Source organism: Toxotes jaculatrix, chromosome 17, assembly GCF_017976425.1.
Source record: "Toxotes jaculatrix isolate fToxJac2 chromosome 17, fToxJac2.pri, whole genome shotgun sequence".
Taxonomy (NCBI): Eukaryota; Metazoa; Chordata; class Actinopteri; family Toxotidae; genus Toxotes; species Toxotes jaculatrix.
In genome coordinates, this window is record NC_054410.1 from 2,242,796 (window position 1) to 2,269,091 (window position 26,296).

General features: G+C 42.7%; 1 protein-coding gene across 5 annotated transcripts in view; it reads right to left on the reverse strand.

The window, feature by feature from the left end:
* Positions 1-1,862: 1,862 nt before the first annotated feature.
* The window catches only part of klc1a (kinesin light chain 1a), a 38,417-nt gene continuing 13,983 nt past the window's right edge, over positions 1,863-26,296 (reverse strand). Inside the window, exons 5-16 of one of the 5 annotated variants that reach the window (XM_041060848.1) lie at positions 22,071-22,299; positions 20,704-20,791; positions 18,739-18,840; positions 15,889-16,062; positions 15,329-15,428; positions 15,131-15,183; positions 14,384-14,451; positions 14,159-14,267; positions 12,522-12,656; positions 6,333-6,466; positions 3,656-3,722; positions 1,863-2,829 (exon numbers count right to left, since the gene is read on the reverse strand). In XM_041060848.1, coding sequence (XP_040916782.1) covers positions 2,764-2,829; positions 3,656-3,722; positions 6,333-6,466; positions 12,522-12,656; positions 14,159-14,267; positions 14,384-14,451; positions 15,131-15,183; positions 15,329-15,428; positions 15,889-16,062; positions 18,739-18,840; positions 20,704-20,791; positions 22,071-22,299 — 1,325 coding nt within the window. In that variant the 3' untranslated portion in view covers positions 1,863-2,763. Of the gene's footprint in view, positions 2,830-3,655; positions 3,723-3,759; positions 5,739-6,323; positions 9,714-12,494; positions 12,657-14,158; positions 14,268-14,383; positions 14,452-15,130; positions 15,184-15,328; positions 15,429-15,888; positions 16,063-18,738; positions 18,841-20,703; positions 20,792-22,070; positions 22,300-26,296 lie in introns of those variants that run through there. The other 4 variants (XM_041060847.1, XM_041060849.1, XM_041060850.1 and 1 more) reach the window with 4 other exon arrangements.

The following is a 26,296-nucleotide window of genomic DNA, read 5'->3' on the forward strand; positions in this document are numbered from 1 at the left end:
CGATGTGTTTACCCTTTACCCCTGGATTCAAAACCTCAACTGTAAATACACCTTTTCCAACCGTCCACGTTATCACTACACACAACATCACGGTCCAATGGCAGGAAAAAAAAATTACATTCACGTCATCATGATCACCACTCAGAAAACTTCCTGTATTAAAAGTTGGACAGATTTTTGGATTTCCTCCCTGTGACATTTCTGCAGCTCGTCCTCTTAAGATGTAACAGCAGTGACGCAGAGGGCAACAGTTTGGGCAACTTTGACCTAAAATTGAGCAACAGTGTCTTGGATGATTCAGTAAATTACAGTACATACCCGGAAATATTACCAAAGAAAAACACTTAGATGAGTCAAATGTGCAGAGAATCCTAACAAGAGCAGATCTCAGGCGGCCCTGATGAAGAGCTTTTGTCTCTGTTTCATATGTGAACATACGTGAACCTCATCTTTTGTCCATGTTTATGACGTATATGAACTTATGTGACTTGCTTCTCCTTTTGTATTCATATCAATGCTGAACATGTGACGCTCAGCGCTGCTGCCTGTTGCTGAAGCCGTTGCCCAGTTCATCAGAACCGTTAGACATTATTAAGTTATGTGCCTCGTTACTTCGTGGAGCTTCTACATTAAGACAACAAAGACAAAGGAAAGCAGGAAGCAGGCTGATGAGCGGACTGATCAACAGTCAACAAGACGCTTCAACGCACTCGACTCTGACCTGTCATGTCAAACAGTGTCATTAAAATCATCATTATAAAGAAAAAGAAAAAGAATAAGAATGCAATTCCAAAACGAGATATCTGGCATTAAAAAAAAAAATCACCATGAATATTATTCAAGTTCTCAAATCTGCTCAGCTTTTACACATATTTACATTCCAGGGCTTCATCTGTGTTTTTTATGATTTGGGAAATGACAACAAATAATGTTTGTTTCAAAGAAGAAAAGGGGGACGGATATACAGTATGATAATGTCCTTCCACAGATTCTCTGCTGAGGTTCAGATGTTAATTATCATCAGATTTACAAATCAGAATCAGACAGGAACAACAAACAGAAGCTTATTGCACATCACACCTCTGCAAGAAAAACCAACAAACAACTCACAATGCAGCCGATGCATTGGTCACATTTCACCACAGAAATGACCTACGTTCTTTCAGTCTGATATTTCCAGTGCAAATCCCTTTCATCTCCTTCCAATCAGTTACCAGGTCATTCTTGGTTTTACCAAAAAATCCAGGATTCTTTTCTTTAAGATAAAATCTAAAGATGATGAGGGATGATGTTTAAAGCCCATATTAAAAACTGATAAACTGATATTTCCATCTAAAATAATTAAAACTTCAAACAACACCCAGCTCTAAACCTGGTTCAACACATTTTAAATCTCAGACACACAAAATATCCTGAGAACCAGCATCTGCACCGCTCAGTGGAGCTCTTCATCCTACACTTTGATCAGTGGGGCTTTTTTAAAATGTAAAGTTTGTCACCAGTTTAAGATTCATGAACTAAAACCGCTTCAGAAAAGAGCACGTGTGCAGAGTGAACGTGATTTAACATCAGGTTAATAAAAAGGCCTGCATTAAATTCCAGTTTTAAATAAGACTTTGGATCTAATGAGCTCAAAGTGAATCACTGGCACACAGTGATATATATTTATTAAAATATATCTAACTAGTTATGACGAGCTATAGGAGGAACAGTCCCTCTTATTTTGGTAACAGCAAATATTTTAATATATTTTACATCTGCAACTTCGATCTCTTCTGAAAACGCTCAGGAATAATTCTTGCATAATAACTTTAAATAATTCATCATTTGTGTTTTTTGGTTGGATTTGTTCAACTTTACTCACATGGTAAAGTGTTGTCGTGAGTGTTTTAACACACCTGGAGTTTCTGTTTAAAAGTGTGGAGTGATATTAAGTTTGCAGTCAGTGTGTGAAACTACAGCCTCGACCCTGAGAACGTGTCGCTCGTCCTTCACCTTCCTGCCTCTTCACTCTGGAGACAGCACTGCTTTTCTCAAGGCTTATTAGAGATGGATATAAAAAGGAACTTCAGAGCAGCGAAAGGACATGAAACAAATAAAACATAATTTACAAAACCCCAAATGTAAACTTAGAACTTCATACATCAAAAGCAAAAAGTCTTCAATCAGCACAGGACAGAACGTTTTAGGGAGACGGTCTGTGGTCCTGAAACCAGGAGGCATGTGAGACGTGGGTTCACCCTGCAGGTTTCCAACATTTCCCAACATCAAGAGTTTGAAATTAATGTAGAAAAAGTTTTTTGTGGTTAAAAAAAAATGATTAAGTGTCTGTTGGAGTGTGAGGATTTTCCTTCTGAAGCGACAGCACAGCATCAAATATTAAAAAGCACTGAACTGAGAGAGAAATCACTCACACCAGCACACACTCACATACAGTAAACGCACATACGATTAGACCAAGAAGATTTACACACTCAAATCAAAAACAGGTCATATTCCTCCTGCTTCTCGATATGTACTGATTAAAAAACAGAGCTGAAACAACACAAATCCCCGTGTGAGAGCACAAACCTGTGAAAGTGCAACGAAAGATTAAAACCTGTACAGTGAGACGTGTAACGTGGAGGAGAAACTTTCACAAACACCTATTTACAGTGAGGACGGACCGAGGTTCTGGATGGATGACGCGGGACAGGACGTCGACTCTCTCGACCTTCGTGACCTCTCGGCCTCCGTCCTTCGCCTCGTCAGGGTCGAAGACCTTCAACGCGCCAGGTCAGTGTGGCTGGCGCTCAGGTCTCGGCTTTTTCTCAGACGATTATTTCGTTCCTGCAGGAAACGTGGTGAAAGGAAACGAGATTAACGACACGACACGAAACAAAATATCCGCAGAACATTTCAACTTTTCAGGAACCGAGGAGCTGAGCTTTACAATCTGTCTAAAAGTTTCTGAGATCAGGGCTGGAACAGGCTGTGCTCTGCTGTTACTCAGAGCCAAGCGAACCTAACTATTTTTATGCTGAATGCAACGTTACCTGCTTTTTATTGTGGTTACCACGGATCTGATTTTGCCTACTTATAAACTCACTGAGCGCTTTATCAGGAACACCTGTGCACCTGCTTCTTTGTGCAGTTATCCCATCAGCCAATCACGTGGCAGCAGTTTAATGCAGAGACAGGTCAGGAGCTCCAGTTGATGTTCTGACCATGTTTGGACATGAAACCAGTCTCCAGATCTGGATCCAGTAACCCACCTTCAGAATCGTGTCACCCACCCAGTGTCAGAGGTGGTGTTCCTGATACAGAGCTCAGTGAGTTTCCAGGGGCTTTAAACAGTGGTTCAGTGTCTGTGTAAGTGATCTTCATGTCACACATTTGTGTTGATTAGTAACAGTAATGATGGAGTGAAGTTAGTGTGTGAGTCAGTTAACATGTGCAGTTAATGTGCAGAGGATGATAAACTGCCCTTCTCTGACTAATTGATCAGTTTTCTTCTTTTCTAAAACGAAGGAAAATAAATCACAACAAAAACATTATTGGAAAAGTTTTTTTCAGGGATTATAACAGGATAATATCCCCCCTCCCCCATCACCAGCAGGGTTAAAAACAAACAGTCAGACCCTCTGCAGGTACGTCCTGACCCAGGTCTCCTTACTTGGTAGTGGTCGCTCGCAGCCTTGTCCGCCACGTTAAGAACCCCCAGAGAGCTGGCTCGCTTCATGCTGCACCCAGAGCAGTGACATGCAGGGAGGGAGGCGGGAGCAGGGGGGTGAGGGGGTGGAGAGTCAGGTGTGAGGAGTTTAGCTCGGTGGAGATGGTGGGATGTTTGTGTTGGTTAATGACATTCATGACATTTTCAAACAAAGGTTAGTTTCACAAAAATGTTTGACACGTAACGTTTTCTCATCCTGTTTATGAGGTTTGATAAAGTTTAATGTGAAACGTTTGCACCACATTCCAACATGATACCAGCCACAACGTGCACGAGTGGAACTTTATCACTTTATTAATGGTTCTCACCGTGAAAAGAAAGTTTGACCTCTGACCTTCTGGAACAGAATCCACTCATTAATAACTTTAAATTTAGGTGGTTGCTCAACAACACTTCTTTACACCATGTGGAGATTTTAATACATTCATATTAATATTACAATAAACTACCTTTTAATCCAGTGATATTTACATATTTAACTATGTCAAACAACCAGTGTCTCTTATGATGCTGATTCCTTTTAATGGGACATTTTGTAATGTTATTAAAAACTGATCTATAAAACATGAGTTACCTGTTCATCATGAACGGTGCCTTATTAGAAAGTGGTGCCTCTGCTGTGAGTTTAGGTGATATTATTTGATATTATTTGATATTTTCGTGTCAGTCAAGTTCATGCACACTCCGACATTCATGCCTGAACCGAAGCCTGAGTCCAGTGAGACCACAGTGCAGGAGACGTCCAGACAAACGTGACTTAAGAACGTCTTAAGAAATGTGTAAATCTTCTGAAAAACATTATTCATGGCTCTTATAGAAAAATCCACCACAAGCTTTTTTGTCCTGTGACTAATTTAAAAGTAAAAACATGATTAAATGACTGATCTGAGGTATTTTGCATAAGCAGAATGTAAACAGTAATAACTTAATAAATGCTTTTTAGGACACTGTAACATAGTTGTAAGCATTAACAAACACTTCAGCTATAACATTATAGTGTTATAACATATTAATTAACTGTTATTGTATGTATACTGTTGATAAATGCTAAATATGAAATGGATCTTTTAAGCTCCACAAATAAGACGTAGCAAACTGGACACACTTCGGTGACAGTGCAGGTGGTGTGATAGTCACCTGGTCTGATCTGTAACAGGTATGTTCATTATAACACAACTCAAACTGCCTGGCTTCATTTGCTGGTGGGAAGAAGCCACTTTAAGAAGAACTGTGGGGAAAACCGATCTAAGATGGGGATCATGGTGAGGGGCGTGTGATGCTATTTCCTGTCAATCTACTGCGAGCTGTCCAATAAAGGCCAAATATCTTTGCAAAGAGGATGAACTGTCACAGGGACTGGACGTTTGAAACCAGCTGAACTTTGTTGTGTATTCCAGGTGGTTTTATCTCTAAGAGAGGCACTGCACTTTGTGACTGATTTAACATTAGTGAGAGATGTAATGACAGTCACAACGCTGATGATGATGATGGTGATCGAGTGCAACCATCATAACCATCACCGTAACGAGCCCCAGAGAAGAGCCGCACAGAAAGGAAAACGGAAACCAGTGAGCACACAGATGAGGCATGCAAGACATTCAAATGAAAAGATTTATTCATAAATAAAAATTCAAAAAATCCAAAACAGCATAAAGTTCTAACCAGAAACAGCCATGCAGACACGTCCTGTTTTCAGTCAAATTCACCAAGGAACAGAAATTATAAAAACCAAAGATGAGTAAAACTGAACTATATTTCAAACACGTTGAAATAAATAGTCCAAAGCCACACTAACCAACTATTAGTGGTTAAAAAAAAAAAAGTTAAAAAAAGCATAAAGGCATTTCAGGAGCAGACATTAGTTTAGTAGTTTGTGTCTCACTGCAGATGCTTTTCTACACATCGTCCGTCACAGCATGTGAGTGAAGTAGCTGCATTTTCCCATTTCACTGTAACCAGTCTGGACCTGCACAGTCTGCTGACGTTACCTTTGGTTTCCTGTTTTTCTTATGTTTCTGTTCGGTTCCTACAGTGGAGCATGAGGGCAAACGATGAAATCAGAGGTTTCAAGGATAAAGTTGAAATATTTCAATTTTTTCTCAAGATATTGTTCTTTTTTTCCTCAAAATATTACAAACACAATCTTGTCTTTATAAAGTTTTAGCTCTTCTCTTGAAATATTATGACTTTTCCCCCGATAACATTAGAAATTATTAAAGAAATCTAAAAACAGCCCCAACACTCCACTGCAGGTCCCAGAGCAGTGGACAGACTGTGGACTGTGGACAGCTGTCCACTGACAATTTAAAATAAAACACTGTACAACGGAAATGTGAGTAAAGAAAACTGATGTGATGGGAAAAAGGCCCAACGTGTAATTGACAGTAAAAGCTCCCTCGATCATTTCAAGTGCAAACAGCTTTAGAGTTTCACCACTTCACCACCAGCAAAGTAGAGCGAATCCCTTCTTTTGTTTTTGGTTAGTACGCCAACCACCAGGCTGAGGGCCGGAGGGCCGGCCCCATCCTCCAGGCCTTCAGTGCATAAAGTGAGAGTCACCTGCAGCGGGTCAGTCGGGTGTCTGGGTGGGGAGGGTGGGGGGGGGGGGGGGGATAGTTACCCAGGGTTCTTGGGCTCACTGTCTCGTGACGAGCCGCCGCCTTTCAGCTTGCGGACGAGCTTCTCGCTGCTGCGACGGATCGACGCTCGCAGTTTACTGAAGGAGCCGCTCCTCTTCAGAGAGCCGGAGCCGTCCTGATGGGAGACGTCACAGGGTTACACTCATTCACACACACACAGTGTTCTAACAACTACACACATCTGGAGTGTATATACACAACCGCACACACACAGGCTCTATATACTGCGTGTATATTAGCATCAGACCAATGTGTTGTTTGCCAACAACTGTTGGACTTTTGGGGACAGTGATATGTCAAAGTGTGTAACAGTCAGGTAACACTGGTCAAAAGCCAATATACACACACACACACGCACACACCTGTGTACAGAGGTGCACAGTCTCTCGTGCAAAGTATTTCATGTGCATACATGATGCAGTGATGCAGCTGCACGCTCATTTAGTAATGTGGGCCCTGCACACCCACGGTCCATGGAGACTGCGTCTGTCTGTGTGGGACTGATCACACCGTCATGTCCACTGACGTTTCATAATGACAGTGTGATCAGCGTCGTTTCACCTGCCTGCAACCTGAGCACAGACAACTGGGACACCTGTGAGTGTCCAGAGCCTCTGATTCACTGTTCTGTTCAACACTTTCATCACCATTCACATCGATTTCACGAGTTCATTTAAACGTATTAAAGACAAACAGGAAGTTTCCATAATCTAAGAACACGAGGACGTTTTTTTTAACTACACTTAATGAGTTGAGTGAGTGATCTGAGTTCATTCATTCACCTTATAATTTCAAGTCAAAAAAAAAAACTCAGGTTATAGCAGCTCATCTTTACAGGTGGTCTAAGCCCCAACACCCGCGTCTGCCTGCATCTTCACCCTCATATCATCCGCTCACACTAATCCACTAATGAACGAATGTGATGAAGAAGTACTGACGTCTGACACTGAACTACTCTGTGAACCTCCAGAGGATTATTTGCTACTATTTCAATGATGAATGCTGTTTAATCCTTGAGGGACAAATATGAATTTTGAATATTTAGTTCTTTTGTCCACACTTTATGAACATTTAGGACACAACTTCAATAAAAACCCTGAAGAAACTCCAGTTCTTTGATGCTAACAAGGACGCAGAGACGAATGGAGTTAGTTTGATGTATTTTCATCTGCTTTGTCTCCAGCCAGTGAACAGTGTGAGCACAGAGAGCGCTGCTGCTGCTGCTGAGAGGTATGAAGGTTTAGAGCTCACCCAGTTATGAAAGGCACACACAGAGAAGAGAGGAAGCACACAAAGAGGCGACAGGCACAGGTTCAGGTGAGCAAAGACTTTAGGTTTTATTAGAAGTTAAGAAAGACAAACTGTAAGATGCACAAACAGGACAGGAGACGCAGAAGATTAGTAGCAGGAGCCAAGAAGAGACCAACGAGGAGACGATTTCAGTTCCCACATTTTCACAAATGCAACAGAGCTTGTTTACTGCAGCCCCCCCCCCCCCCCACCATCACATCTATATACAGAGATATACACGTGGTAAACGTGGTGTTTAGGCTTCGTATCACTTCTTTTCCTCCACACTGACGTTTAGTAGAAAACGTTCTGCTGCTGCAGCTTCAAATCAAACGTTTTCATGTTTCCTCTGTTCTGTTACCGACCCGACGATTTAAATCCATCGTGCATGAATCCTGTTACCTTTAATGTGTCCTCTCGTTGTCATAGTTGACACCACGACATCGTGTAGTTTTTGGTCTGACACCGTTACGAACAGATGACACAGAGCACAGAGCGACACAATAATGACTAAACTCTAACAGGAGCAGAAACCTACAGAGCCACAATCCACGGTGCCCTCGATCATGCTGACGAGTTACGCTGATGTTATTTACAGCATGTTACAGTCACTATGAGCTGAGGATGTTCTGAATCACCACTAATGATTTCACATGTTAACGCTGAAGTCAACTGCATGGACCACGGAGGACAGATGAAAACCCTCTAACCTCCAGAGAGAGAGAGACAGAGAGAGGAGGAGGATAAAGAGGAGAGTTCAAAGCTTTAACTCCGACCATTTCATACCTGAGACACACCTGGTGTCTGACAAAGGTCCTATTGTAAGTGTTATTGTGTATCTTTTGTTTGATCACCTGACCATCAACAGGATGTAATCAGTTTTGCGTCTGTATGTTTGTTGTCTCTTCGGGTATTTATTTCTCTTTTCTGTGTTAAATCTGTTTTTCACTGATTTTTTTTAATCATACAGATCAGTTCTGACTGAAAACTTTTACATCAACATGTGAAGATATTCAGTTTATCATCAGGTAACGTGACAAAGCCTCAAATCTTCACTTTTGAAAAACAGTGGATTTTGGCTTGAAAAGTAAAATAATAAATTGATTATTAGAATATTATATTAGCTGGTAATTATTTTTCTGTTGATTGGCTAATTAATTAAGTCACTAATCATTTCAGCTCTACATGCTACACATCACTTTAATTTGCACATTTCACTAGCAAACAGCAAAGAGGGGAAACCATGAAACAGCCAAGCTAGAGTTAAAAAAAAGAAAAGACCTGACATGAAGTCATTTCTTTGCATTTTTCTCTTCATGTGTTTCTTTACTGAGAAAACTATTTATAAGTTCTGGGACTGATTTTTGTCGTGTCCATAGATATGTCTTCTAACATTTTTCTCCCATTTTATTTACGACTTAGTCCAAAATTCAGAGTTCAGGTGAAAGTGGAGAGAGTTAAAGGACAGTTTGGAAAACAAAGTAGAAAGAAGAGAAGTGGATTAAGGGCACACTGTCGATCTCCCCACACAATTCCCCCAACAACCTTTGGGGTCTACAACCAAAATGAAATACAGTTTTAAAAACACTGGAGCGTGACAGAGAGGGAGGAGGTGGAGAAGCAGAGGCTACTGTTAAAGGACAGCAAGAAATAACAAGGTAAGAAGCACAAGTTTAATGTTGCCATAAAGAAACATCACCCCGGTCCTCTCCCTCCCACAGCAGATACACAGCCGAGTACAGACCTTCAAAACAAGCAGGAAGCAGCAGTTTGGATTTAGACACGCAAACTGTGTCCGTGCCCCCGTCCCCCACCCCGGCCCACCCCCCGTTCCCGAACACAGCAGAGAGGAGGGTGTAAAAGCAACGCTACCGCTCTTCAGCCTGGCGTGGAGAATCCCACCAGAACACAGAGGTGGTGGGGGAGAAAAGAGAGGGGGAGTCAGAGCTGAAGAAAACTGCAAAGCTGGAGGGGCTGAGGCGAGGTGAGGCGAGGTGAGGTGAGGTGAGGCGAGGCGTCCGTCATGCAGAAGACAAGTTTTTAGAACCATTACAAGGCATCTGGAGTTATGCCTGCCGGTCAGACGGGAGCAGGAAGAGAAGAGAGAGAAGGAAATACAAACAGAGAGAGAGAGAAGAAAAGGACGTGAGATGAGATCGACAGGCCGACAGGAGCCATCGAGGAGGGAGGAAGAAAAGAGGTGGAAAGAGGGAACAGGTAAAAGACAGAGACTGGGACAGAGGTTATATCAACAGGTTGAACACATCAGACGCAGTGTTTCTCCAACAGCTCGTGCATCACTAACCCCGCGGCTGCTTTATGTTCTGTGTTCTCTGCCGACGTCAAACTCATTTTTATCGACCATCATCAGCGACTGCCATCTCTGACTGACGCAGGCAGTTTGTGTGAATGTGGTTATAACGTCTCACTAATGTAAACTGGTTATGACAAAGCAGAGATGGCAGCTTGTTTACTTCTGCCTTCAAATCAGATTCAGGAAGATAAACTAATAAATAAATATACCCACAATCACCCAATCTGCCCAGAGTGTGGGGTTCATTCTCTCAGGCCATCAACCATTTTCCACCATCCGGTCCAGATGGCCCTGGGTCTCGCCCACTGACTCGGTAAAAGCTCCAGAGAGAAACAGACTGATCTCGCAGAAAGAAGATAAAGAAGCAGGAGGGAGGATGAGTTTCCATCTCTGTCCACAGACACTTCACACCTCCTGCTTCAGGTGTGACAGTGAAAGTCTAATACAGAAACATGAACCGAATCCGTTCCATCCATCATCGATCTGATATCTGAGGTTGGTAATTCAGGAACTTTGCCACTAGGTGGAGCTTCTGCACAGTTTAACATGATGGAGAGACGCTGCGTCTGAAACATTATTAACACACTAACATCAAGTAGTAGAACATTAAACTCTGTTAAACATCCACAACAGAAGCACAGAGGGGAAGCAGGCAGGAGACACACGAGAGCAGCCAGACAGCTACTGAACGAGTGAAACTTAATATTTGTTATTTATTGATGATCGGTTCTTTCTGTTGGCTGCTTGTATTATTTTGCCTCCACAGGAACCAAGGGACCAACTAATGATTTTTTTCAGTATCTATTAATTTACTGCTTACTTTATTAATTAATCACTGTAAGTGATTGTAGCTGAAAACATAAAATTTAGCTGTAAAGAAAATCAGCACATTATGGATCATAATCCGTCCAGAGCTTGGTTAAAAATAATTTTTTCTTTTTGATCCCAGGTATTTGTTTTTCTTTTCGCTCACAGTCTACTGAAATATCTGGCTGCTAACACGGTGACAAAACAAGCAAAGGAAAGGAACAAAGATCAGAACCATCGCACTTTACATTCTCAGGCAGCAGCTTATCACACAAATGCAAAGAAGATACACACACATACAGCACAGTGGACCAAGATCACAAACATCAACAGAGTGTCCAGAGGACACAGAAGGAGTACAGTACAGAGCCCATGTTGAGTCAGAAGAACAGACCGATGAGTCACGGTGCTTGTCTGAGGACTTTTTTAATGTGAGAAATAAACGGGTTTTCACACCTGCCTGCGGAGAGAGCTGAAGTGGAAGTGATGATTTCTTTGAGAGGTTGAAAGGCAAAATGTAGTCTGACAACTTCAGGGGAGCAGTGGAGGGTAAACACACCCAAAGCTGTGTTTCTACCACTCTTATATAAGTGGTGTAAGGTAACGACGTAACTCATCTTTATCTTATTCCTATCTATAGTATCTCTCTGGTCATCTTCTGAAGGTAAAACAAAAACCCCATTTTTAATTTACTTCCAGCGAAAGCTCTTTCCAGATGAGACAGGCTGCTCTCCTGATATAAACAGGTCCAGACATCAGCTGGTGATGTGAGACTGTCTGCAGGAGGCTGTGGGCTAATAACTGACTGAGGGGACAGTGTATGGAGACGTCGATGTGTCTCACACCAAACCTCCCAAAGCCACAACCAGAGGCACAGGAGGAGACTGCTGATTGGCTGTTCAGGGGGCTATGACTACTGTTGCTATGTGAGCTCTGAGCGGCAGCAGCAGCCTTTGAGAAATAGGATGGTGATGGTGAGCAGCCTACAGCCGTCCTACATCTACATGTTGTGCCACCGCAGTCATTAGCGGCCGCGAATATTACTGCAGATACTCGGAAATGTACCAGCCCAGTTAGAAATGCGGCTCTGCAGCAGAGGGAGTTAGGTGTGTGTGTGTGTGTGTGTGTGTGTGTGTAACCAGAGGGCTGCACAGCTGAGGACGCACTCTCTAAGACTCAGAGTTAGTTGGAAAAAGCTCTACAGAAAGAGGGTTTAGTGCAGCACAGTGTTTATTACGACCACAGCTCTATGCAAGCGTGACACACTACGACTGAAGCACCTAATGTCAGAGATTTAAGATCCGGCCAAGTGAGCGCCTCAGCAGCTTTTCACTTGATCTTCTTAAACCGAGTCAGTAACAGTGAAGTACAAGCAATAACTACTGGTGGAGAGCAGAGCGGCTGTGACAGTCAATCAGCACGATCAGTGTAGCACAGTACAGAACGGTCCTCTTACAACCATTTTAACAGGTCTGACAGGATTTATAGTGGGAGGAGTTCCTGCTGAGGATGACTGAGCGACAGTTCACAGGAGCCACTGATAAACCCTGATCAAGGATTTCATCTTAGTCATGTAGCTCGCCAAACACAAAGGCCAATAGTGAATTTAAGCAGGAGTCTTGTTAAACGAGTACATGTACCAGTAGGTGTAATCTTTACTTGAAAATGCCAGAGGAAGATCTCTGTTGGATGAAAACGTGAGTCAGTGTCGAGGGCTGTGTACTGTACTTACCCCATTCCACTCCAAGCTCATACTCACTTCCTCGCCACCGTCCGGCCCGCTCTCGTACTTCACCGTGTCAGAGGTCAAGCTCTCGCGGCTTCGCTGCTTCTCGCGGGCCTCCGGCTCGCTCAGGACCTCAGCCACGCGCTGCTTGTGCACATTGTCCAGACCCTGACAAACACAAACACACACACACACACACACACAAAGGAGCAATAAATGTCAATTCAACTAATCCAATTAAAGCTGAGCACCTTTGCCACCTGCAGCTTACGTTCACTGTCACACACATGGACACTGTACAGCTGATAACAACAACAAGTACCAATTCATCCAATCCAATTAATATTACAGCAACAGACTTCTGCCGCCTGCTGTACTGAACCCGGGTCCTGGCAAACACTCGCTCTTTACATTTTACAGCAGCAACAGGAAACAACTCTGAAAATCGGCAACAAAGGCAAAACGGGCAAAACCTCAGTTTTCTTCAGGCTGAAAAACCTGGTTGTTCACTGATGGTAACTCATGGCTGCCAGCCTCCTACCGTTTTCATGCCTCCATTAGAGAGATGAGGGAAGAGAAATGGGGAATTACATGCTGCAAAATGGGAATGTTCCAGTTCATGGATGACGCCTTAACCTCAGCTAAGCTCATCGGTATGAGAGAAAGTTTCTGACCGGGTGGGCAACAGGTTTTAAATTTGAAGCTAAAAAAGTGGAAGTGGAGAATTAAAAACTCATGATGACATTTCACTGAGACACTCATCAATCTAAGAACTACACCTACGTACTGTTTGCAATACAAGGTTTCTGACGACAAACGCCTACTGGAAAACACATTCAGTGGGATTTCCCTTTAGAAACAAGTTGGCAAAGTCACGCAGCCTCTGGCATAATTAAATCTACACAAAAGATTCTGTTGCACCACAGGGCACACTGATGCACAGACTGTTTCCTATGACCCCGTCTGACGAATCAATTATTCAAGAAGGGAAAAACAAAGGCAAACAGGACAACAAACTGTAGAGCCGTTATGTTGTCAGACCCTTAACACGTGTTATTGATACCTTCTCCCTCTTTCTTTATACAGACTTTTTCAGGCTTTTTCTTCCAAAGGTAAATCTAGTTCCATGGAGGGAATTTACAACCATCCTGTGACACCAGACAAACCTCGTCTTCCTCTTACAAAGTATTTAAAACCGAATTTAACTGCCAAACTGTAAATTTACTCTCTACAGTTGCAACTACAGTGGCACCACAGGAAATCAGTTTAAATTCTTAGTGCAGTATCGTGCGTGTGTTACTGTTGCTGAGATACTTGACACTGAATCCTGGAAGGAAATCCTAATTCAGGATAAAAGCTGCAGGGCTTCACCACCACCTCCCACTTCTCCACAGGAGGCCCCATTAAGTTTCCTGAGCAACAAACCATCAGAGGGAGTTTAAACGCTGCGCTCCAGGCTCTGCCGCATCCTGAGATCATATCACCTCAGCCCTAATTTTACACCTGAACGAACATGTTCTGACGTAAATGCCGAGCTGACCCATTTCATCTGAGCATTCACGACCAGCATCAATCACCTGCCACTATCTGTGCCTCTATAACGCCCACAGTGACGTCTAAACCCCAGCTAAGAATCCTGTGTCATCGGTCACATCGTCCAGACACCACACCTGCTTTCTGGAACGCATGGCAGCTTCCTCCAGGGTCTCTGCCGCCTCAAACTTGCCCTGCCGCTTGTAGAGGGCGCCCAGGTTCTTGAGGGTGGTGGTCACAGTCGGGCTGTAAAAAAACAAGAAGGAGAAATCTCTCATCACAGAGAATCGTTTTGGTGAAAGAACAGTATTTATCCTTTTCACTCAAACACTGATCGTTTTTGTTTCATCAAACAAACTGACCTGTCGACTTTACAGGCTTTGTACCAGCCTCCATATTCTCCAAATGGTGAGCCGTCCTTCTGTTTTCCCTGTGAGACAAAACTCAGGGCCATCAGTTTAAAAAGGAAAAACATGCTTTAAGAAATCAACATGCACTCACATGAAAGTTCCAATTAAGTCTGGACAAGAAGCATAAGTAAAATTTGAGATGACTTCAGCTGTAAAGGACGGAAATTAACCCATTTCAAAACTGGCGGCTTTTTAATACCATCAAAGATGAAGTGAAGAAACATGAAGGGGTATTTAGTGGTGGGATTACAGTCGGGTCAGGATTCCTTCCCCTGAACAACTAAACCAACTAAACTGTGACGAATTAAACTCCTTGTTGGGAAAGTCACACCATCATCAGCAGTTAATCTGCTAATCCAGCTCTTTGTAAAGTCAATCCTTCCTATTTCATCCTAAATATGATCGTAAAACTGTCACAGTGGTTTAAAGCTGCTGTCACTGTTACTCAGAAACATTGTTATCCATGTCTGTGGCTGAGACGTTTCCATCCCGACTTTACTGGGAATATAATTAAAACTAGTATTCAACGAGTGAGGTCCCAGATTGTGTCCATTAGAGGATTCTGGGGGGGACAACTGTACAACATTAAACCAACAAATAAGGTTATAAATTATACTACAAAATTACTATAACTGAACATGATGGAAGCACAAACAGAGAAAAAGCATTTGAGAAATTTCAGCAGTTGCAGACTCTCACTTTGCTTTGCTCCTCTCGCTCCTCAGCATGCATCCAGATCGGTTTGTTCTCATCTGCAGAGGAAAACAAAACCATCAGACACAAAGAAGCACACAACGTTCGCTCAGGAGAACAGCAGCGTTTATGAAGTCACTATTTATCAGACCTGTGATAAATAACGTGTGGGCACTTCTGTTACCAGTCACGTGCACATCGTACCGTCAACAGAGCCGAACTCCCTCTCATGAGCTCGAGTGAGGATTTCTTTATAAAGAGTCTCAGCCTGCTTGAACTTGCCCTGCTTCAGGTAACAGGACGCCTAAAAAACACAGGCAAGCAAACGTCAACAGTCAGCATGACACTGGAAACGAGTCGAGAAAAGACAGAGCTCGCAAAATCGGCTCATTTCAATGGAATCATAGCGATAAGTGTATTTTCTTGCAGTGACAAAGTTAATCCACACACACACACACACACATCTCCTTCTGTGTCGAGTTAACCTGACACTGTCCAGCCGTCTGGACAGTGCAGACATTTCCGGGGAACAGAGAGCTGAAGAATCCAAAACAAAAGAAGTAATCACGGCTTTTGATGTTGCAGTCTCAGGTTTAATATAGCTCTGCTGTGCCAGAGTATAAACTGCTCCACAAAGAGGGCGTGGTTTACAGGCAGTTATCGTACAGGAGCTAATGGTAAATGTGGGTTTTGAATAAACTGTTTGAACTTATTGTTCCTCCGTCAGTGAAACGCTGCTCCCACCCCACATCCATCCCTCTCACCAGGTTATTCTTGGTCTTGGCCACGTTGGGGTCGTCGGGGCCCAGTTTGGTCTGGTAGATCTCCAGCGCTCTCATGTAGTAGTACTCCACCTCCTCATACTTGCCCTGGTTCTGACACAGCAGGGCCAGGTTGTTCAGCTGCTTGGCCACATCTGGGTGGTCCTTCCCTAGCACCTGGGACGGAAGCGAGCAGACAGGGGGGGGCGTTAAAACAACAACATCAAACAAAATGAGTCGGAAGACAAGCTGCGTCTGTGCCATTTGGTCGACGGCGACAAATTATCACCAGGCTGTGGCCAGGTGCTGATGAATCTGTTCTCGAAGCTGAAAAAGATTTAAACATTTTCTATTTTAAAAATTCCAAATTTTGTGTAGGAAGATTGCAGAAGTGGCACATCTGTATGTATCTCTAGTATTTCTATCATATATCCTCTGAGTTCAAATGTGTGATCTAGTTTTAAGCCTCCTGTTTGATGTTGTAATTTTGGGATTTCCAGGAAGACAAAGATGTCTGCCAATGTGCCGAGTACTGGAAATGTTTGTTTCACCTCTGGTCACACTGAAGCTTCACTCCACAGCAGAGTACACACAACCTGCATGAACCTGTGCCCATTTCATTTGGGCCAACATATGGGAGATTAAATCTGTAACTGAAGTTTGTACAGTAAACCAGCCTGCTCTCTGAGATACATACCACAGATGTCCCATAAAGGATTTTGGCCTGTGACACAGTGGTAGACTACTGAGTTGTTTGATAAAGAAAAAGCTGAGTCCTTAGTCTCTCTCTCTGCTCTTTTAAGAGTAAAAGATTAAGGTGAATCAAGTAGTTTGTTGTTTAAGGGATTTTTTGGCTTCAGGTTACTGCAGTATAAGTCTGTGGGTGAGCTGAACATTACAGGACCATCTCCCTCCCTGTCGGAGACTGACAGTGTCTCAGTGTCTGTGTTCACCAGGATGATGCAGAGCTATTCGAGCGGAGCAACCTACAGTATTCACTCAGTCCTGGCCTTCCACGCCTCCTCCTCCTCCTCCTCTTCCTCCTCCTCCACAGAATAACATCATCTGACAGCCTCCCTGTAAACACTGTGAGCTGAACAAGGATTGCCACAAGCCACACACCACGGCAAGGTCGGGTCGCTGAGGAATTGATTGTTCTTATTGATGGATGCCATGGCTTCAAATAATAAGTGCTGCGGGCTCTTAGAAACATTACCTTCATCTAAAATTAAGCAGAGCAAGCCTGTCATTTACACTGCACTGACCGAACTCATGTTTAACTCACTATTTACTGAATGTGGGAATTTTTGAGCAATTAAGGGATTTGATTTTATGCCTCTGAGAGACGTACACATTTCACTACTTTGGGTTTTGGACTGAAGGTTTTTCCACAATCTTCTGAAATTCAGATAATACTTTAATTAATCGAGAAAACAATCATGAGACTTATCAATAACTGAAATAATCATTTGTTTCAGAAATGATAAAGAAAGACAGTCTGCAGGAATATTCGCTGTCACAGACAGAAGCCCTGGTGTCAGAGCCTAGTCTGCAGAAATTAATATCTAATCCTCAGAGTGAATCTGTCGACGCTTCATTTAACAGGCACGAAAAATGTTCATTCACTGACACCATGTAGCTAACTGACAGGTTATGTGAACATTTCCTGGATTTAATGAAAAACAGCATTGCAGTTATATTCAGTGCAGATATCTGGAATTAGATCTTTCCATTAAAATTTGAATTAGATCTGACATCTCCGTGCAAAATACACGGACTCAGACTCTTCAAAGAATATTTACTCACAAGGTTTTACAAGGTGTTTTTTTTTCTTAATTTCCACTCAAACAAACACAACAGTGCTGCAGTGTAAACACAGCAGCTTATAAATGAATTCTCCCAGCTCCACCATCCCTGCAGCCCTCCAAACTCGGTAACAAGCTGAGCTTTCCTCGGCTTCTATAAAAAGACAAAACTGCAGGAAAGAGCAAATCCGTCTGATTCAGCAGCTCTGCCACCGCCACCTTTCACCGCCCCTCCTGTGCAGGAAAACTCAGTGGCAAGTCTTCCAGCTTAAGCGGGAGCATTATCATCTGAGTTTAAGGAGCATTAAAAAAAAAAAAAGAAATCGTTCAGCTTAACGAAAGCTGATGTTTCACCCTAAGAGGAGGGAGAAGGAGAGCGAAGGAGGGTTTGTTCAAAGGCAAGAGCTGAGAACAGACACAGGACGGTGAATAAGGATTCAGCAGCACCTCTGTCAGCCCCAAACCAGAGACGAGACAAAATGATACTTGAATGTGTAGATGGACACTGACTCCAGTGTCATACCTTGCAGTAGTACTCCCCTACACCTGAAAACAGACTCACGTGTAAATCTGATATGGTATTCCTGTTTAATCTTGGACCCAAAAATCACAGCAAACACGTTTTAAGTATTTATTTTATGTTAGTGCAAACGGCCCAGCAGCTGAAACAGTCTGATTCTGAGAGAATTACGTTAAGAGTCTGGTTCTAGTGTCCCCACACGTTTCAACTCAACTTTCACATTTTCAAAAGATTTTGTCCTTCATTCTTCTGCCTTTCAGCCAGGACTTGTGGGAGCCATCCTGACAGAAATCTTCCGTGTACAGTTTAGTGTCTGACTGCTAAGTAGGACACCGAGTTTGTCTGAAAGTCAAGCGAAAGTAAACTTTTCATTGAGAGAGAAAGTTTGAAGCCTGGTGAAGGAAAAATAAATACTTTCTTTTGGCTGCGGACTGCAAGTGGAAACAGCTGCTTAGTCGTGCTTTCTGGTTGTTTGTTCACCCACCACTGAATCCATTTCATCACCGTAATTGATGACCTTTGACCTACCTTTTCTCTGATCTCCAGCGCCCTCTTGCACAGAGGCTCGGCTTCCTTGTACTTCCCTCTCTTCCCATACAGGACAGCCAGGTTATTGAGGGTGGCAGCAACCTGAGAGGTACACAAACACACTTATTATTCTAAAATATTATTCAAGCCTAAACCATCTTCACCCGAGTGTTTCAGTGTGTGTGCAACCGCAAGACTCTGCCACAGCAGCACAGTGCCATTGATCTGGTGAGCGAATAATTGATAAGGAGGAAGAGAACGTGCAAAAACAGTGAGTGATTATGGTGGGCTGTAATATGAGCCAATCAGCTGAACGATGAATCTCCAACACGTGCACTCGGGAGGAAGGAGACTACAGAGGCGCCTGGAGGTCACCTCTGATCTCTGATTCAGGCCAGGATCTGGTGGCCATGTGGACAGAGTGGGTGGAAAAAATGGAGGAAGGACAGAAGGGTGAGGTGATGGGAGGAGGGGAAGACGAATCATTCAGGAAGACGAAGCGGTGGACAGCAGTGATAGAAAGAAGGGAGAGTAAGAGGAAAAGAGGACAGAGTTTTCCCTGCAGTCTAAAAGAAATCACTTAAATTCTTCACAGCCTTAAATATAAGACACTTCTGTTTATAATAGTCAACCAGCTGCTTCAGATTTTGACAGTTCACATTCCCAAGCGGCTGTTTTCATAGCCAGGAGTCAACTTCACCTGCCGCCTGACTGGCAAAGCTCCAGACCACTCGCTCTGAAATTACATATAAGCACGATATTCGTGTATTGGTACATGTAGAATCGGTGATGTAGGCGGAAGTCTGGCAAGTTCGCACTTGATTCAGGAATTAATGAGCCGAATTCTAAATGATGCTTCTTGACAAATATCTGGCTCTCATTTGGAAGCAGCTCACACTTTGAAGCGGTTCTTGTTACTCAACATTAAGAACGAGAATGAGATATTAAAACCACTGGAAATAAGAGGAAGAAATGGATTTAAAGAGAAAAAGACGAGAGAGAAAACAATAAAAATCATTGAATCATTGTGAAGAAACTGGCAAGTCTGCTGCCAAAACTATGATTTCTTCTTAATGACAAATCACTGAAAAAAAAAACAAATCACTTCCTTGTGGAAAAGAAGGATCAGGGCCTGGTGGGAGCATGATAGGATGGAGGTGGGAGGGGAGGAATGCGGAGGGCTAACCTCAGCTTGAGGTGGAGAGTGATGGCGGTCCAGACAGTGGAGACACAAGCCTGCTGGGGTTAACACAGTTAGTCGACCTGCTGTGTGTTTACAGTCACACTGACGAACAGAGGTTAATGGATCTGAGAATAGGCCCCGATCAATTATTTATGATTAAAATTTAATTTATGTAATTTAAAATGTATAATGTAAGTAAGTCTGAAGACGACCAACACTTCTACTGCAAAAACATTAAAACTTTATAAGTTATTACACACGTGGCTGCTTTAATATGGTGTAGACAAAAATATAAGCATCTTTTATTATGCATAATCATCATGATCATTATTATTATTATCAATATTGCTATATTATATTATGTTTTGACCTTTTTGCTAGAACATTTTTTATGAATCTTAACTCCAACTTAACTTCACGGGGTCTTTAATCATGATAAATGTCACAAAACTATAACTCAGACACCACTTTGGCTGCACTGTTATTATGACTGTCTGTGTTGTTTTCTGTGTCACCTGAAAAATATTTTTAAATGTATTTTATTGATCCCTGAGGGAAAGCAGGGACAGTGCTGCAGCCAAAAACAGCTATAGAGTGAAATGTAATGATTCATATCTTTCTGCAGGGAAACGTACCCTTGGAAACCAAATAATATATCTCTATGATTCAGAAAAAAATTGGATTTTAGTAAAAAAAAAATACAGTCCAACTGTCCAATGCAAGAAAAACCTGTGAGTGAAAAAAACTAAACTTTGGTGTAATGCAGAGAAAGATGTACTCACCGCTGGATGGTCCCTGCCGAGAGTCTTCTCCCTAATGGCCAGAGCATCATTCAGCAGGTTGGCTGCCTCCTTGTATTTGTTCTGATCCCTGACGGACAGAAGCAAACAGAGTCAGACAGAAGCACACAGACACAGACGGACAGAATGACAGACAAGCACACAGCGAGAAGAAACGTAATCTACGCTGACAGTTTCCACTAACGGCCCATTATCTTCAGGTGACATCATGGAAATAGCTTTGCAGAGGTTCCCACAGTCGGTGCAACAGTCTGCTGACAACAGGTCAACCCAGTCTCTTGTTTCTTCAGGGTAACCCAATCAAAAGCCTGAGCTCACCATTCAAAGGTTAAGATTTGTGGAAGTAACAAACATGGCAACAACCCTGTAAAACACTCGTCCAGCTCTTGTGTGTCATTCTTTTGTTCTTTTCTTCTTCGGCTGGGAAATTAACTACACCTAGTTCTGTTACTGTACTGTAAATCTTTGGTGAAAGTCTTTGGTGTCGGGCTGTGTTTGCTATGTTTCTCTTCAGCAGAAAGGCATCCAGCTCTCATTTGGAGCCCAGTCCTACAATGTGTTGAGGGTGTGTACCAACGGCCTCAGGAGACATGCCACTGTGTTGTGAGGGCGACAAAAAGACAACATGTCATACCTTTTATCACAACTTCCTCTCTGGGGGAAAAAGCCAGATTGCTGTGGGATCTGAAGACGTTCAAATTGTGCTTTGGAAGTAACAAGGTTATAAACAGTCCTTTCATTGATATCCACCAAACAATGATACTTCCAGACGCTGTCCCAGCATTCACTGTGAAGCTCCGTTCTGAAATCCTGGCACGGCTTGTAAAATAGTCAGAGTGGCCGGGGACTTTGAGGATTTACAAGCTGGTGAAGGCTCTACCAACGTGCTGCAGGAGACTGAACTTCCCACAGCTGTAAATATGTAATATTACCGTCACAGGAACTTACTTTATATTAAAAATCTATTAAATGTGCCTGATTCTGAAGAAAGACATCAGCGCTGGCCCATTATATCAACAGTAATATTTATCCCTTGGCAGGTAATCCCCAGGGACTGCCTAACACAGCACTGAAGGGCTGATGAACTTCAACAGCTAAAGTCTTCCTGTGAATCAACACACAAACTGGCTGTGAGATTTATGACACAGCAAGAAAAAGCACGTGGAGCCTCTCCCTGAGTGGCCGGGATAAGGGCAAGAACAAAAAGCCCTTCTCTGATGCAGAGATATCCAACCGCACTTCAGCCAGGAGAACAGAATTTCTTGCCGACAACCTACTAACCTTTGACCTTGAACAAAAATCAGATGCAGACCTTTGAGTAATAAGTCTGAGAACTGTGATGGACTAACCTGTAAACGAGGGCTAAGATATTGAGCATGGTGGCCACATCTGGGTGGTCGTGTCCAGAGGTCTTCTCCAGGTCCTCCAGGGCCTGTTTGCAGAGAGGCACAGCCACCTCATACCTGCCCTGGGAGGCGTACTGGATCACCAGGTTGTGGAGGGTCCTCAGACGGGCGGGGATCTCATAACCTCCCTGCTGGGCAGCCGCTGCTGCAGCGCTGCCATGAGCAGGCTGGACTGGAGATGCGAGGAGGAAAATGGAAGACGGAAAAGATTAGACATCGAGACACACATCTGTGGTGTACCAGTAGCCATAGTTAGATTTATGCATAAAAGCCTACTGTACTGCACTGTAACAAAACTGATTAATCTTCTGTTTATTTCCTTCAGTAATCAATATTTAGTTGAGTTAATGTCAGGAATTGATCAAAAATTTGTTTTATGTGTCTGAATATGAGTCAACTCAAACCTACAGAATCGTTTAAAGCCAACAGATGTTTGAATTCCCATAAATGGGTCAAAACCACAACAAACAAACAGAAGCTAGCTGCCACAACAAACAAGATCATTCATTCATAACCAGCGTCCTCATTCTGCTACGATGTCCAGCAAATGTGTCGGCTTCTATGTGTTATGGTTAATGGGGTCAGGAGGACATGACTGGAATGTCTCTCATGACACGCTGTATGTCTGTCCCTGAGTGTGTGTGTGTGTGTAAGAATGTATGAATGTGCGTGTGAGCGAGAGGTCAGGAAACCACCTGACCGGGTTTCTCATTGAAGGCAGGCAGCTCTATATTTACTCTGAAGGAGAGTTAGTGGCGTTTAAAGTGGGAGCCGCCCACTGCAGCGGTAAGACTGTCCACAGTGAAGCGTCCGGACACCGAGGGATACCAGGTGTTCAGAGCCGCTTTGAGCACAGCAGCCCGTCTCTACCTACGCTCACAGCAGAGAAAGACGTTGACAGCGCAACAGAAATGGACAAAAATAGCAGACATGTATCCAGCCACGTCCAACCAGCGGTGTAGGAAAGTGTAGGATGCAGATCTGCCTCTGCCTTTCACCGGTCTATTCTAAATCTGCAAGTCTCCAATGTTTATGGAGATGCAGTTCTGAATCAGTGGAATAAACCTGGTAATAAACGCTTCAGGTCCAACTGAAACTGCAGCCAATTTGTCCAATTCATTATCAGAACAAGGACACTAAATCTTAATAAGCTCATTCAGTAACTCCTTGTGGATAACGGAGTTAGCTAAATGGCTGAAATCGAAATATTTGTACAGAAAAATCCCTGCATTTAAGCCGCAGGCCAATTTAAATAAAGGCAGAGCTGTCATCACCATTATCGTCCTCCTTGCACCATTATCTTCTTCCTGCTGACAGCAATTTACCCAAACCCCAGAAGCTTTTCAGGCAGCCTGAAAAAACTTGAGGAGAAAAGACATCTCTCTCTCTCTCCCTCTCACACACACACACACACACACACACAGAGGCTCAGACAGCTCTGTTTCACACTGAGAGGATTAATGCCAGTGGAAATGGCATTCGATGATGTGGTTCTTCTCTGTGCACCGGCGGAAACTTAACTCATCCCATCTCTCTCTTCCTGCCTACAGTTTTCTCTCAATTATTTTTCTGCTCTGCGTTTCCATCCTCACTCCAACCCTCCACTGGCTTGAAAGCACTTTCATCCACTTGTCAAATCCTAATCCTTTCGAATCCCTTATCGAATCTCACTGAGTTAAGATTTCATCTTTTGCAAGTATCTAAAATTGTAAATAACAACAACTCAAAGATTCGGTTCAGATCTGGGATCAGCTGTTGATCAAAATTAACATTTAATTATCCTAATTAATGTTGATCACCTGTAGCTCCCAACTGAAAAATGAGCTGAGGGACACAACATCTGAAATGTGGATTAGCTGGAACAAAGTTTTTACAAACATGATCCAAATCCTGGAGCCCCTGATCCAGAACTCTGACCTTAATGACCTCTATATATTGATTTGATGCATAGAAGGTTGAACCGGGAACCCTCCTGTGTTTAACATGCTCAGATCAGCTGATCATTTCTCTGGAGAAGAGTCCTGCCTCTGTTGAACAACAAAGACACGGTTCAGCGGAGGCTGTTGACAGATGCGTCAGACTGATTTATCTTTTCACTGTCAAACAGTCTTTGGCAGAGTCCAGTGAGCAGCGTGGAGAGAGCACATTAACCAACAGGAGCTGTTACATCATTAACATTAATTATCTGCAGACGATATAATCTACCGCCTGTGATGTCGTCATTTTACCTGGAGAAAACAACTGTCAGCAACAGCTTGAAACGAGAAGCTGCTAACATTACCTGCATGTTTTCAGCATCTCAGGAGAGAAAAAAAAAGTTCTGACAGGACGTTTGTTAGTGTCAGAGTTTAATGAACGCGGGTATTTTGCCAACAAGCGACCGGATCCAAAATGTTTTTATTTGATTCCATGAGGGAGGGGAGGAACCAATAAACCGCTCGTTCTCTAACCTCCAGGCTACCACTCGTCTTTTTCTTATTCTCAGTCCATTAAGTTTTGTTTATACCACCCTGAAATGTAGCTGCCTGATTGTATTTACTATAAGCACTGATGTAGGTGTGAGCAGGAATGTGTGGGTGTGTGCTGGAGTTTGGAAGTGTAACAGTGAGTGTCTGAGATGTGTTTATGTGTGAATGGGTGTGGGTGTATAATTACTGCATCACTGTATGTGCTCCGTCCCATTTACATGCACTATTTGTCTCAAACCTGTCTTATAATTACCAAGAGCTCATTTTCAAAGTGAAACTGAACTATAAACAAGTCTCTGTTTCAAATTTATTTTAAAATACTGGTGAAAATACTGGCAAAAATAATTCATATAATAAAAAACAATAAAATAATAATTAAAAATGTATAACTAATCATTTCAATGGATGATAAGAACAGTGTTTGTTTGTAAGAAATGTCTACTGTTGCCACGTAAAATGTCCAATCATATAAAATCTCAAGAAAATAAATAAAAACAAGTTTAAAATCTTTCTAAATAATTTTATTTGCTCATCCAACTTCTCTGTTTGCAGTTTCAGGACCAGCTTGATATATACCCTTTGCACTGACATTCCTATCTCAATAACTCAGAAGAGAAATGTCACATAATTTTATTTTTGAATCATTATACAGCATTGACCTCTAAAGTGACACCCTTTTATTGAGATTTATGCTGTTGAAAGTCAATTTTCTGCTCCCCCCTTTTCTCCAACCCACTGCCTCTCTCTCAGCTATATGCTATTAAACTGTCTGTCCTGTCTGCTCATAATTCATTTAGCAGTGTTGCTCCACACCACCACGAAGGAAAATGCTGAAAAACAGAATAATGAAGCAAGTTTTCCACCTAAAACATGAAAAAAATGTAGTCCTCTAACTTAACAACCTGTTCTGCCTCCTTGGCTCTGTGACCTGCACTGCAGTCACAGCTTGGGCCAAAACACAGAAGACTGGATCACACCCTAAAATTACACCCACGAAACACAGTAAGAAATGGGAATTACCACCAGCCCCAATTTTTTTTTTTAAATGGAAGTTTGTTTTCTTAGGAGCAGAATCACACAGACGACAAACCCTTTGATGTTAAAAAGAACTGTGAAATGTATTAAATGCCAGGAGGCTGCTAAAGAAAGAACATTGGACCTAAAATGTGCTGAAAATATGCAGATGATGTAATTGTGTATTGATCTTTCTACCTCTTAAAAATGATGCAGCTGGTGATATTCTATATTCTGTATGTTGTATGAAAGTCAGTAATGCAGTGGCTCAGTACTTTCTGTCTCTGGCTCTTAGCTTTTTATTTAAATTTCATATAATTCCAAAGGCTGAATTCAATTATTAGTGGTGCATTGCTTTGCATGCACACTAGGCACCTCTATAGCAAAGCTATAGAGGTACCTAGTGTGCAATGCAAAGCATGCACACTATTGTTCTTGCGGTTCATTAGTGGTGCATTGCTATGCATGCACACTAGGCACCTCTATAGCAAAGCTATAGAGGTACCTAGTGTGCAATGCAAAGCAATGCACACTACTGTTCTTCCCGTTCTTCTTCTTCTTCTTCCGTGTCGACTTTCGGTTCGTAACTCGTCCCACACCGTTGAGCGCACATCGACAAATGATACATCAAAACGTGCGGCTCGATCGGACTCGGTGTGCTTGTATTTTGTTCTCCAGAATATTCAC